This window comes from Elephantulus edwardii, unplaced genomic scaffold, assembly GCF_000299155.1.
Source record: "Elephantulus edwardii isolate Elephantulus edwardi_28Jun2011 unplaced genomic scaffold, EleEdw1.0 scaffold00032, whole genome shotgun sequence".
In the NCBI taxonomy this organism is placed as follows: Eukaryota; Metazoa; Chordata; class Mammalia; order Macroscelidea; family Macroscelididae; genus Elephantulus; species Elephantulus edwardii.
Genome location: NW_006399782.1, coordinates 4,715,985 through 4,730,945, shown reverse-complemented (window position 1 = coordinate 4,730,945; position 14,961 = coordinate 4,715,985). Strand labels below are relative to the sequence as shown.

Here is a 14,961-nt window from a genome sequence, read left to right as displayed (position 1 = left end):
AATATCTTGGAGAAAGTGCAACCAGGGTGCTCCTTAGAAGCAAGGACGGTGAAAAGTTGTCTCACATTCTTTGAGTATGTGGTTAGGAGGTTCTTGGGAACGGTCCTCATGCTTGGAATGATGGAAGGTCAGTGAAAGAGAGGAAGACTCCCAACAAGATAGATTGACATAACAACTGTAACAATGGGCTTAAGTGGAAGCCGAGATGATGAGGGTGGCATAGGATCGGACAGCGTTCGGATCTGTTGTTCAGAGGTTTGCTATGCATCATAGTCAACTTGATGGCACCTTACAACTACAACAACATCCTACATATTTATGTTTCCTAAAATATGACCCAAGGACTAGCTTGTAGGGTGTAATTCAGCCTCTTCTTAGAGATGTGAATTCCAGCACTGCATCCCAAGTTTACTGTTGTTATGTGTCACCGTCGAGATGGAATCAACTCATTGCTGACCATTCTGACCCTACGCCTTCACCCACCCTGCAGTGGGTTTTCAGAGGATTTAAACAGCACAGGAAGAACTTGCCCACCTTCCTCCCACAGAGCAGCTGGTGGACTCAAACTATGTACCTTTGTGTTGGCAGCGCAAATCCTTACCACCAGGCCAGCAGAATTCCCGGTATTCTAAATTTAGGATTAAGAAATCTAAGAGTGAGATGCAGGAACCCACATTTCTAACAGATATAGCCAGTCAGTTTTTAGCGCACTAACTTTTTGAGAATTTCTACTGTAAAAGGTAGAGCTTGGAAACAAGCCAGTAGTCCTTTTCCCTATGGAACCACTGATGCTGGGCCACATTCACCTAGGGGAAGCTACTCTATGATGTGCTTCTGGCAAACGCCACACTGAGCTCCAGGAGGAACCAAGAAATGTTGATCCTTCAGGGCTTTTAAGCTGCAAAAGCACTTAGGGAGTTGGGGACTAAAAGGAACACTCTCTAGTAGCCTAGTGATGAGAGCTGCAGTGCAATCCCAAATCCACCAGATGCTCATGAGAGAAGGGACAACCTCCTTCTGTACTATTTACTGCCTCTGAAATCCCATTTGAGGATCAGCTGTGAGTCAGTTCCAACTTCATGGCACACAATAGTAACAACAGTTATCACTGGGAAACTTTGGCAATTTAACTTTTTAATCAAAAAGGGGGGAAAGATTCTTACCACTGGGCTGATAGGCAACATCATGATAGATGGTGAAAAGATTTAAACTGTCAACAACTTCATCTTAATTGGATCCACAGTTAACACCTTTGACATTAGCAGTTGGGAAATCAGGAGACATAACAGCATTGGGAAAATCTGCAGTTAGGGACTTCTCCAAATTATGGAGGAGTAATGATATCAGTTTGAGAACTAAGTTGTGTCTGATTCAGGTCATGATCTTCCTTATCACTTGCTATGCATCTGAGAGCTGGATAATGAATAAAGATGACAGAAGAATTGATGCCTTTGAGCTGTGGTGTTGGAGAAGAGTATTGAACATGAACTGCCAAAAGAACAAATAAATAAATCTTGGAGAAAGCACAGCCAGAATGTTCTTTAGAGGCAAAGATTATAAAGCCTTGCCTCACATACTTCGATCATGTTGCTAGGAGAGGCTATTCCTTGGAGAGGGGCATGATGCTCAGAATGGCAGAGGAGCAGCGAAGGAGAGGAAGACCCTCAACCAGATGGATTGACAGGGTGTCTACCACAATGGGCTCTACTGTGTCAGGAAGTGTGAGGATGGAACAACCTAAGACAGGGTTCAGATACGTTGATCACTATGGGTCATACTCAACTTGACAGTACCAAACAACAACACAACTTTTTTATTAAAAAGAGCTTCACTTAACCAGGAAAGCTAAAAAATTTTAGCTTAATCTATTAATTTTATGCTGCAATTCCACTTTTTAGAATTTCTTTTGCACATACAAGTGTGCATATGTGCAGAATTATTTACTTCAGGAGTGATTGTTATAGCAAGAGGGCAGTAACAATCTCAATGTTCACCTTTGGAGAACTGGAGAGAGAAATTATTTGCCCTGCTACAGCAAAAATAGTGAAGAGGAAAATCATATATTTATATGGATATGGAAATATCTCTAACACAGATTGTTAAAGAGAAAAGGGCAAGGTACAGAACATGTATAGGATATGTATAGGATTTACATATGGAAAAGGAGTGCTAAGAACCCACACTCCTTCTGTAAGCTTATTATCTGCATGGAGAAATGGTGGAAGTGTATATATCAGAAAACTAAATCAGCATAAAATAAAATTTTATATTAAAAAAATAGAAAAAAGAATGGTTATCTAGGGTCAAGGGATGGGAAATAAACAGATGGGAAACAGGGGTCAGAGGAAAACTTCTGAATTTAGAACCCAGCCATATAAATGTTTTAATAAAAAAATACAAAAGACCAAATGAAAAGGAGCCATTTATTGTGGCCTTCAGAACAATGCAGTCACTTCTCTTGATGGTCTCAGTGTCCTCTTGGAGCTTTCTCCACTGCCGACCTTTCTTTCAGAAGCCACCACTGTGGATACCCTGAGTTAGACATGGCACCTTAGACCAGCAGCTGGGTTGTTGGAGGACAGGTCTTTCGGCTTCCAGGTGAGGAGAACCAGCTCCACAAGGGTCCTGGGACTGGGATCTGGGCACCAGCCAGCTGCAGGTTGGCAGGCCCAGGAATGCCTCTAGTACTGAGGCATGAGTTGTTCCCGACTCACAAGGAAGGAATGGTGGCAGCGGTCCCGAGTGGCAAAGTCTGCGTTCTCCTGGGTCAGCTGAGTCATCTCCATGTCAACCCTCAACAGGCTTGGTGCCAAAACTATCTGGTCCTGAGGAGACTGCAGGGCCCTTCAGTGAGAGAAACACAGAAGACCATCAGAAGGAAAAGGATGGCTCTGGCCTGGAGACTGAAACGATTTGCAGAAACATTAATCGTGACGATTCTTTGCTTAATATGTAGCTAAATGTTTAAAACACAATTATAGAAAGCTGTCCCCACAATATTTTTTAAACTCAAAGTAAGATAAGTACTTTCCCCCTGAAGGCATCTTTGAAATGAACAACTGTTTAGCTAAATGACTAAAGAATGCTCACTGACAGCATTGTGCTTTCGTGAATTATATTTAGATGATATCAAATGTCAACAGTAATTGACAATTGACAAGTTGAAAAGCAAAGCAAGGGTAGTTATTCAAGTCAGCAGCGATGGACAATATGGGTTCAGATAGCGAGAGTGGAGACACAACGTGGAGAACGTAACCAGTATGACTGAGGTGGACTTGGAAAATCTGATGAATGAGTTATTCTCTACTGTGTGTATTTTCATGAAAATGTAAAAAGAAATTAATTTGAAAAGAGAAACTCTGAGTGTCAAATAAAATAAGGAGGGACTGGAAGTATACCTTTCTTTCATAGTTGTTGTGTGCACTGAGTCAGACCAACTCACAGCTGACCCTCCAGTGTGTTTTCATTGGAGGAGATTGTCCATCCTTTTCCCGTTTTAGTAGCTGGTGGATTTGAACCACATGCCTTTGAGATTGCAGAGCAGCTTCTTACCACGAGGCCACCAGACCTCCTTCTTTGATGGAGAAGTATAAAACTGTATGCGCCCAATAGGCGGTAACCCAGAAAAAGAGTTTTTGCTTTCCAAACAGTGTCATGTCAGAGCCCTGTAGCTTTGGTGTGCTTTTTGTCAAATGAAATAAACAAATGGAGTGCTTGGAAAATTGAAGACAATAGTAAGAGAAATCTCTTTGATTCATTGGAAAGAAAGAGGAATGAAAAATTATTTCCAGAGTTAAGATTCAGAGCCAGCGGCTGAGAAGTAAACTGTAAAAGTTTTTAACACCAACTTGGCCTAAAGACAATAAAGCAAGTTCAGATGTAGATTATTCACTAACCTAAGTCTCGGCATACAGTTGGAGCTGGAATAAACTGATAGAGGAAAAGGTTAATAAAGAGGAAAGTGCCAGGGAAAGACGAGGTTGGCAGTGAGGATATCTGTAGAAGACAGTTCTGTTTTCTTATCAGTCACAGCTCTGTCCCTGAGCAGCTTAGTGGCCCAGGCTGTTCTCTTTACTCTCTCTCTAAGCCTCTATTTCTTCATCTCCGGTGGTCCCTTTCAGTCCCTACAGTCCATTTTATGACTTAGAACACAACTAGGCATAGAGTTCCTCTCCAAAATTCATTCCAAAAGAGTCATTCCTTTCACTAGTAGAGTTGTTTAAATACAGAATGTACTTGATAGTTGTAAAAAAAAAAAGATAGAAGCCTTCTGCTATAAATCTGGGGGATTTATGTAGAAAGCTGAAATGGACCCTCTGGCAAAACAGCCTGGTACAAAATTTTAGATTACATGACTGAAGTACTGCAGCCACTGCTGACAGAAGATTTAAATTATCTAGGTTTGGGATTTTCTGAGAATTGAATTAGTATCTATTAAGGTTGAGTCTCCCAAAGGAAGCTTAGGTTATTAAAAAAATAAACCTGAACAACAAAAATCAACCCAGTCAATGTGTGTTTTTTAGCTGTTTGTGTTTGTTTTATAAAATTAGTTGATGTCTTCATAAAACTGGTACATAAATGTCTAGAACTGGATTACATATGCTATAGTTGATCTCTTGATATCAAGACCCAGTTGTATCTAAAATATCATAGAAACTTCCATCAAGGCATTACACTATATGATTGTAGTTAACTGAATGTCTGTATGTTTGAAGGAGTAGTAAAAATTGGGTTTCTCAACACATTAACAATAACTTGCAATTAGAATGCAGAAGCTGAAAACAAGGAGGATAAAGTGCTGGAAAATATGGCCTTGTTGATAGAAATTAGAGATCTCATGATAAAGTTTTATACTATCAACAATTTATTCATTGCAAACAACTTTAAAAAAAAAACATAAATGGTGACTATACATGAGATTATACCAGATGAAATACAGAGGCATCAAACGGAATACATTCATGGAAGGAGACAGTGGAAAAGTTCAACTTTACCAATCAGAACAATGGCAGGGCCGATGGTGGAAAAGATCCTCAATTACACATATGCAGGTTCAAACTGAAGCTGAAGAAAATGAAAACAAGTCCACAAGAGCCAATGCACAGCCTTAAGTATATCCCATATGAGTTTAGAAGCCATATCAAAACCAGATTTGACCCACTGAGTATAAGACTAATGACCAAGGACCAGATAAGTTGTGGGATGACATCAAGGAAATCATACATGAAAAAAGCAAAGAGTTATGAAAAAGATAGGAAAGAAAGAAAAGCCCAAGATGGATGTGATGAGACCAGGAGAGACTATGAAACTTGCTCTAGAATGTAGAAATCCAACGTGGAAAAAAAAAATAAGTGATGACAATTAAGGTTGCATAGTGGAATGTACTTGGGGCAGTGGGAGGGGTCGGGGGGTGGGGGGGATTGTGTACCAGAGAGAGTTTCTTTTGGTTTTAAAAGAGAGGAGCGAACTGGGGGAGGGGGAGGGCTGGGCGGGGAGAGAAGTGCAGCAATGAATGGATGGAAATCCAAATCTCTGTAAATGTTCAATAAAATTATTAAAAAAAATAAGTGATGAAGCTACAGAGCTAAACTTTTAGCTTGGGCTAAAGTTTCAAGGGGCAGCTTGAAAAGACAAAGGAAAATATTATAATCTGATATGCACAGACCTGGAGTCAGTAAACCAACAAGGAAGGACACATTTAGCATTTTTCAAGCAGAAAAAACCTGAATAATAAATCCAAGCTTTAAGTTGTAATATGAAGGATTCTATGGGAAAAATACAGAATGATGCAGGAAGTATCAACAGAAGATAAGTAATACGTAGAGGCACTTCACCAAAAAGAATTGGTAGACACTCAACCGTTCCAGGAAGTAGTGCATGATCTAAAGTCAATGTTACTGAAGGAAGAAGTCCAAGATGCACTAAAACCATTGGTGAGAAAGAAGCCTTTGGGAATTGATGGAATACCAATAGATGTGTTTAAACAAGAGATGCAGCTCTGGACATGCTCACTCATTTATGCAAATAAATTTGGAAGACAGTGATTTAAACTGGAATCTAAACAGCTATCTAAACTAAGCTGGGAGAGATCCATATTTGTGATTATTGTAGTTGTTATGTGTTGCTGAGTCACCTGTGACTCATAGCCACCCTACATAAAACAGTTCTGAAAGCCTGCACTATCATGAACCAGTCTCCCTGACTTGACAGATTACTACAACAATCTATGTCATCCAGCGTCTTCCTTTCCTGTGCTGTCCCTCCACCCTTCTAAGCATGATGGCCTTCTTCAAGTTCTGGTTCCTCCTGGCCACATGCCCAAAATACATGAGGCAAAGCTTCAAATTCCTAGCCTCCAAGGAGAAACTTGGTTTTACCTTGTCTAAGACAGAACTGAAACTGAGGAGGACCTGAAGTGCTTGCTGCAGAAGGTCAGGGACTATAGTCTTCAATATGGAGTGAAGCTCAACATCAAGAAGACAAGGATTCTCACCACTGGGCCAAGTGGCAGCACCATGATGGATGGATAAGAGATAGAGATTGTTAACAGTTACAGCTTGCCTGGCTCCACAATCAACAGTCTTGGCACCAGCAGTCAGGAAATCAAGACTAATTGCACTGGGAAAATCTGCTGTGAGGGACCTCTCCAGAGTACTGACAAGCAATGGTGTCAGTCTAGAGATTAAGGTATACCTGATCCATGCTATGTTCTTCGCAATTATATGTTATGCACCAGAGAGCTGGATAATGACTAAGGATGACAGAAGAAGAATGGATGGCTTTAAGTTGTGGTGCTGGAGAAGAGTCTTGAACATACCATGGACTGCCAAGAGAACAAATAGGCAAGACGTCTTAGAGAGGGTGAAACTAAGTTTCTTCTGGAGGCTAGGATTTTGAAGCTCCATTTCACAAACTTTGGACATGTGGCCAGGAGAGATCAGTCCTTGGAGAAGGACATCATACTTGGAAGGCATGCACAGGAGAAGATGACCCCGGATGAGAAAGATGAACTGATACAGTAAATGGAGCAATGAAGATAGGTGTGTTGGAGTAAGTGAGGCTGGCTCAGGACAGGGCAGGCTTCAGAGGTGCTGTACACAGAGTCACTATGAGTCACAGGTGACTCGATAGCACATAAACAACAACAAGACAGACCTATTCGTTCTCCTGGTGGTCCATGATATATTCAGTACTCTTCTCTAGAACCACAAGTCAAAGGCATCAATTCGTCTTCTGTCATCCTTAGTCATTGTCCAGCTCTCTGATGCATAGCATGTAATTGTGAAGACCATGGCCTGGATCAGGAGCACCTTAGTCTTTAGACTGACATCATTGTTTCTCAGCACTCTGGAGAAGTCCCTGACAACAGACATCCTCAATGCATTTGTCTTTTGATTTTCTGACTGCTAGTGCCAAGAATGTCTATTGCAGAGCTGAGCAAGCTGAAATTGTTAACAACCTCAATCTTTTCTCCATCTACCATGCGTGGTGCTGCTAATTGGCCCAGTGATGAGAATCTTTGTCTTCTTGATGTTGAGCTTCACTTCATTTTGAAGACTACAGTCCTTGACCTTCTCCAGCAAATGCTTCAGGTCCTTTTCTGTTTTGGCAAGCAAAGCTGTGTCATCTGCATATTGCAGGTTGTTGATAAGTCTTCCTCCAATCCTGATTCCATACTCTTTCTCTTAAAGTCCAGAATTATCTGTTCTGCTTATAGATGGAAAAGGTTTGAGACAGGATGGATTTCTGACATGCTCCTTTTCTAAATTTGAACCATACAATGTTTCCTCACTCTGTTCTTATGATTGCCTCCTGGTCTAAGTATAGGTTTCTCAAGAACACAATCAAGTGTTTTTAAGATTCCCATTCTTTTCAAGGTTAGCCACAATTTGTTGTAATCCGTACAGTCAAACACCTTTGCATAGTCAATGAAGCACAGATAAACATTCATCTGGTAATCTTTGCTTTCAGCAAAGATCCATCTGACATTGGCAATAACATCTCTAGTGCCACAGCATCTTCTAAATCCAGCTTGTATTTCTGGTAGTTCTCTGTTAATGACTTTGCTTGTGTGTGATATTATTGATTTTTTAAAAAATTTACAAAAAATCCAACAGAATGTGGAAATTATCAAGTAACTAATAACACATGCAAGTAAAGTCTTGATAAAGATTATTCAAAGATGGCTGGAGCAAAGACAGAGAACAACCAGAAGTTCAAGGTGGATTCAGAAGAGGGTGTGCAACAAAGGATATCATTGCTGATGTCAGATGGATCTTGACTGGATGCAGAGAAAATCAGAATGATGGTCTCTTATGTTTTATTGACTATGCAAAGGCATCAGGCTGTGTGAACAATAATAAATTATTGATAGCATTGACAAGAATGGATAATTCAGTATACATAGAATTGTGCTCATGTAAAACCTGTATCCAGATGAAGAGACTAAGAAGCAGTCTTTTGAACACAACAAAGGGATACTGTATCATACAAAATCTGTAAAGCATGCATCAGAGTTGTATCTTTATCCATATCTATTCAATCTGTATGCTGAGCAAGTAATCCAAGAAGCTGGACTATATATAAAGAAGAATGTGGCATCAGGATTGTAGGAAGATTCATCAACAATCTTCTAAAAGCAGATAACACAACCTTGCTTGTTGAAAGTGAAAAGACTGTGAAGCACTTTCTGAAGAATAGCAGCAGAGACGACATAGCCTTTGACATGGATTACACGTCATCATCAAGAACACAAAAATCTTCACAATTGGAATAATAGGTAACATCATAATAAATAGAATAAAGATTGAGGTTATCAAGGGTTTCATTTTACTTGAATCCACGATCCAAATTCAGTAATGAGGTGATCAAGAAATCAATGTATTACACTGGGCAAACCTACCCCCCAGGACCTCTTTAAAGCACTAAAGAACATGGATGTCAGTTTGAAGACTGAAGATGAAAATTTGTCTGATTCAAGCCATGGCATTTTCAATTGCTTCATAGTTATGAGAAGTGTGGATAATGAACAAGGGGGGAAAAACCTGGTAACTTTGAATCATGGTATTGGTAAAGAATATTGGATATACTTTGAATAGCCAAGAAAACAAATTTATTTTGGAAGAAGTGCAGCAAGAGTGTTTCTTTTTCTTTTGTTTGTTTGTTTTTATTTTTATTTTTGTGTGCGTGTGCCATCAAATCGGATCTGACTGGTACAGGAGGAGATTGCCCCTCCTTCTCCAGCAGAGCATCTGGTGGATTCGAACCGTGCGCCTCTGGGATTGTAGTTGCAGCTCCTTGCCACTAGGCCACCAGAGCTCCCCAGCAAGAGTGTTTCTAAGATGAAAACTTCACCTCACATCCTTTGGGCCTTTTATCAGGAGGATTCAGCCCTGGAGAAGGACATCATGCTTGGAAATGTGGAGGGAGGGTCAGAAAGTGGGAAATCCTAACAGGATGGACTGGTACAATGACTCCAACAATGTAACCATGGGAAAAGTGCAAGACTGGGCAGGGTTTCCCTCCATTGTAAATAGGGTGACTGAGAGCAGAGCCAGCGTGATGGCACCTAACAACAACAATTAAATTCACACGGGGACCTTTAAATAGAACCTCATGTTCTCAGAAAAACCTGGGTAGAATGCTCGTGTTAAAAAAAAAAAAGCACAATGAAAGAATTTTTTTTTTTCAAAAGAGAAAAGCAAATGGGGGGGGGGAGAAAAATGTGCAAGAATCAATGAATGGAAATCCAAGTTCTCTATACTCTCATTAAAATGTCAATTAAAAAAAAGAAAGAAAAAAGTACAAGTTCCATCTAGAACAAAAGGTGGATTGCAAAGTGAACTGGGTGGGCGGGAGAAGGGAGAGGGAAGACGTAAAACGTGCAACAAAGAACAAAGAAAGAAATAAAGTGTAAGTTCCTACAGTGTTCCATTTTGAAATTGGCTAGGTGACTCAATTTCCAACCAGTATGAATTCTTAATTGTTTTATTCTTAAAAATTCTTTGAAAACAAAAACAAACCCCAGTTTACTTGGCCATGGAAGTAACATTTCTTTCCCACCATTTATTGCTGTTAAGGACCCCTGTGATATGTGTGTTGGACTGCTAACCAAACAGTTGGTAGTTTCAATCTACCAGCTGGTTCATGAGAGAAACATGGACAGTTGCCACCTGAAAAGATTTACAGCCTCAGAAACCGAATGGAGGGTTAAAAGTCAGGATTGACTTTAAGGCAGCAGGTGGTTTGTTGTTGTTAGGTGTCAATGAGTTATCTCCCATTTCTAGCAACCTCCATTAACAACAGAACAAATCATTGCCCGGCCCCTGCCATCCTCAGGAAGGTAGGTACCTTTGAGCTCACCATGCAGTCAATGTGTCAATGAGTCATCATTTTTGCTATCAACATTTAAGTGGTTTTTGCCTTTTTTCCCCACCTGCAAATGCATATTTTCTTTTTAAAGAAAACATCACTATGTCTTTCTGAGTTCAAGGATATAATGAACACCTACCTACTTGACTATCTCATTATCTTGCATTTTTAATTTATGGCAACAGGTAAGAAATCTGCAATTTCACCCACGAACAATGTCTGGTAGTGGGTGTTGAGATATAGTGTGAGAGTAACACTTTGTGATGGTTAAGGTTGTGTGTCACTTTAACACATGGCTGATTCTCAGTGGTTTTGCAGTTACGTAACACTATCATGTGGCAGTTCCATAATGACACAGTAATCCTTCATTTTCAAGTAACAGTCTGATCTTTGGAACCTAACCACAATGATAAGTGAGGAGTGCGTGTATTTAACTTTCTAGTTCATAATGACCTAACAGTTGGCACTGGGGCAGTTGTTCACACTTCAGGAAAAAAAAGTGGTTAAAGGTAAGGCTTAACTTCACCTAGTGACTAGAACCTATCAGTATAACTGAGGAAGAAAACAGCCAAACTACACTGCCCAAACATACTCTACAATATTATTCTTTGGTTTTGATTGACATGTAGAGTTATAATTTTGAAGAGGGAAAAAAAGAGATACCACTAAAAAATAGAAAACACAACTATCAATTTTACCTTTAACACAAGTCACCATTTCTTTGTTCTTTCATTCTGCTTAAAGACTGCCATGAAGTTTGTGAATGCAGTAAGCCTGATGCTGCCTTAGCTGAGGTTTCCACCATCAGTTTTACAAAGCCACAGAGTCTAATATTTCCACTATGAACGGTACAGACTGAATTCTAGTCCAAGAAAAGGACTGTCTTTTTCTAAGAATAATCTCTTCCTTACAAGCTCTTCTTTCTCTGTAGCACTTCAGTGACCTCAGAGCTGAAACTCAAGGACTTCTGTGTACAAAAGTGGGAGATGGTGACCTCCCACAGCCAGTTAGGCTGTAAAACGAAAAAGGACTAAAAGCATTCCTGTAAATCTGATAAGGCCAAATACTCTCACCCACACACCACCCACAGATCCAGAATCTGCAGGCAACATCTACACAGAATCTATTTCCACTTAAATACTACTTCCTCTCAGGCTTAGGCTGTAGGATAAAAAAAGATTAGTGCAGATATGCGGTGACCTGAGTAAAGGAGGCAGGGAGGTCACGGGACATGTAAATTAGCTCAATGAGGTAACAGGGAACTTTTCCGTTTTTTTCTCTCCTCTCCCTCTCCCTCTCCCTCCCCCTCTCTTCTCTCTCCTCTCCTCTCCTTTCCTCTCCTCTCCTCTCCTCTTCTCTCTCTCTCTCTCTCACACACACACACACACTACTCTCCCTCCCTCCCTGACACCTAGATTCCCCATTCTCTCTTTGCTTGCTGCCTTATCTTTATTCCATTTTTGCTATCACTCACAGCTTAGCAGCAAGGTAGCAATTTACATTTCATTTCCAAGGTCAAATTAAATAGATTGAAAGTGCCTGTGAATGGTTGCGTTAGCAAGGAATTTGGACTCTTGGATACTAATCTGATCTATTAAAAATCATCACTTCCTTTGCACTGCCAGAAAAAGTGGAACAGACTTAAAAGTCAATAACTGTTCTTAGATCCCTCAGAGAATTGAAGTCCCAGGGCAAACAGCTGCTTAAAAAACTAGAGGAAGGGATGGCAGGAATCAGAGTTCAGGAGGAGCAGAAGCTGTAGATGGAGCTTTTGAAGTGTAGTAGGAATACTTTGAGGGCTAACTGCTAGAAAGAGTGAGTTGACTACCTAAAAGACAAAAACTTGGGACCAAATGTAGGAGAGTCCTCTTACCTTCATACACAAGGTTTTGTGAGGAAAGGTACTATTTTTAAGTGAGTCCGAGGCATTCTGCTTGCCTTAGCAAAGGCCTTTGCGCAAGGGAAGCTATTTTTACCAGAGACACAGGAAAGGGCAGGCTTCAGAGCGGCTGTCCATAGGGTCTCTATGAGTCGATGGCACATAACAATAGTCTTTCTGTGGAAAAAGAAGTATCCAAACGCCAGGCCTCTCTAGCATTTGACATGGAGGTTAAGGGGCAAAGAGGGGAAAGAAGAAATTGAGAAGGATTGTGCCCTCCTGGTAGATCAATCCACAAGCAGCTTCTCAGGAGAAATGATGGGTTATCTCCTCCCTTGCAATTTGCAGACTCAGAGATCAGCTGGAGAGTCAGCTATGAGTGGGTTGCAAGGTGACAGCAATGAGTTTGTGCATTTGTTGCTGCTGTTGTTAAATGTGATAATCCACACATGCCAATTTTAAAACAGAGATTGTTAAAAGTGAAGAAAACAACCACAAGATCCAGCAATACATTGTCTAAAATAAATCCACTTTAAATACCAAAACACTGATAGATTAAAAAGAAAAGACATAATGTGCTAAAATGAATCAGAAGACAGCTAGAGTAGCTATAATCAATTTCAGACAAAGCAAATTTCAGAGCAAGAAAAACTATCAGGAATAAAGAAAAGAATTACACAATGGTGGTGATGGTACCATCAAGTCTCCTGTAACTCATAGCAACCCTATGTACAATAGCTCTGAACCCTGCTCTATCTCGAGCTAATTTTATTGTCTCTGACACACCTACCTTCTTTATACCAGTTATAGTGTCAATCCATCTCTTCCAGGGTCTTCCCCTCCTGTGCTGTCCTGCTGTCCCTCCAACCTTCCAAGCATGATGTCCTTTTCCAAGGACTTGTCCCTTTTGGCAACATGCCCAAAGTATGTGAGAAGGAGCTTCAAAATCCTTGCTTCCAAGGAGCAGCTCAGTTTCCCCTCTCAAGGACGGATCTGTTTGTCCCCTTGGCAGTCCATGATATGTTCCATACTCTTCTCCAGCACTACAACTCAAAGGCATCAATTCTTCTTCTATCATCCTTAGTCATTGTTCAGCTTTCTGATGTGTAATTGCTAAGACCATGGCTTGGATCAGGCACACCTTAGTCTCTAGACTGACACCATTGCTCTTCAGTACTCTAGAGAGGTCCCTGTCGGCAGATTCTCCCAGTGCAATTCATCTTTTGATTTCCTGACTGCTGGTGCCAAGAGTGTTGAGGTGCTGTTAATTCAGTTCTACTTCACAGTGACCCTATGCACAACAGAACGGAATGCTGCCCAGTTGTGGGCCACCCTCACAAGCATTACTATGCTTGAGCCCACTGTTGCAGCCACTCTGTCAGTTCTTCTTTGACTGGCTTCTACTTTTCCAAGCTTGATGTCCTTCTCCAGGGACTGGCCCTCCTGATAACAGGCCCAAAGTTTATGAGATGAAGTCTCATCATCTTTGCTCCAAAAAGTCATTCCTTCTGCACTTCTTCCAAGACAGATTTGTTTGTTCTTCTGGCAGTCCACCATATTTAATAATCTTTGCCAACATAATAATTCAAATTCTTCTTAGGTCTTCTTCATTCACTGTCCAGCTTTTGCATGCATATGAGGCTATTAAAAATATTATGGCTTGGGCCAAACCTTAGTCCTCAAAGGACAGCTTTTTCCTTTAAAGGGAACAATTGCCCAAGAAGACATAAAACTCCTTAATGTGTATACACCTAACAATAAAATGTAAAAAATGTGTGCAGGAAAAATGTATAGGATTGCAGGGCGAAATAGAAAAATCCAGTGTTACATTTGGACTCTTCAACACTCCTTTCTCTGTAATTGACAGAGCAGGCAGAAAACTAGTAAGGAGACAGTTGATTACAACTAATAGGATCTAACTGATACTTACACAATACCTCCTCTAACAACAGCATGTACAACAGCAATGTTGTACATAGTACACATTCTCTCCAAGATTGGAGGATTCAAAAAGACAGACCACATTCCGGGCCATGAAACACACCTTTCAGAAAGATTCTGAATTTATCTTCGGGATCAATGGGAAAGGGTCCACTGATGCATTAGTGATGTATAGACACAGAAACAGTAGCCAGTCCAAACCAGACAGCTCAAGTTTTGAGATCAAGCGAGTGAAAGAAACACAGATGTTTGCATTCTGCACGGTTTTTCACAGCTTGTGGCTTTGGCTCCTTAAGTGGTGCTGGAAAAGGAGAGAAAGGTAGGAGTAATTTTCCAGAATCTTGAGGGCTTAAAAGCTGAGGCAGTATTGGCACTGCAAAGGGTGGAGGAGAGGAAGGAGATTAGAGTGTTCATGATGCTCTGATTTCTAAGTAAAGTTTATGCCAAACTTTCTCTGTTTATCTGAACATGGCGTTCCCCCAGAGATACGCCAGCACCTCTGCTTTACTTCTAACTTGGCCTCAGCCCTTCACTAACAATCTTTTTAACTACCACTGACTTGAGGTGAAAGAATAGGAACACTAATTTTATATTTCATTTGATCTTTAATCTAGTATATCATATAAACTGATACTTATGTGTAGGCTCAATGATCTCACAAAATAAATTATATATAACTTTAGAAAAGCAAATCAGATGTAATTCTATAAAATATAGCTTTCAAATTAATATATTTTCACTCTACTAGATATAGAATTATGCATATATAT

At 40.4% G+C, this 14,961-nt stretch overlaps 1 protein-coding gene across 1 annotated transcript in view; it reads right to left on the bottom strand.

Moving 5' to 3' along the window:
* Positions 1-2,681: 2,681 nt before the first annotated feature.
* Positions 2,682-14,961, bottom strand: part of SLC12A8 (solute carrier family 12, member 8) — a 238,333-nt gene continuing 226,053 nt past the window's right edge. Inside the window, exon 14 of the mRNA XM_006884300.1 lies at positions 2,682-2,844. Within this exon, the coding sequence (XP_006884362.1) occupies positions 2,682-2,844 (163 nt within the window). The remainder of the gene's footprint in view (positions 2,845-14,961) is intronic.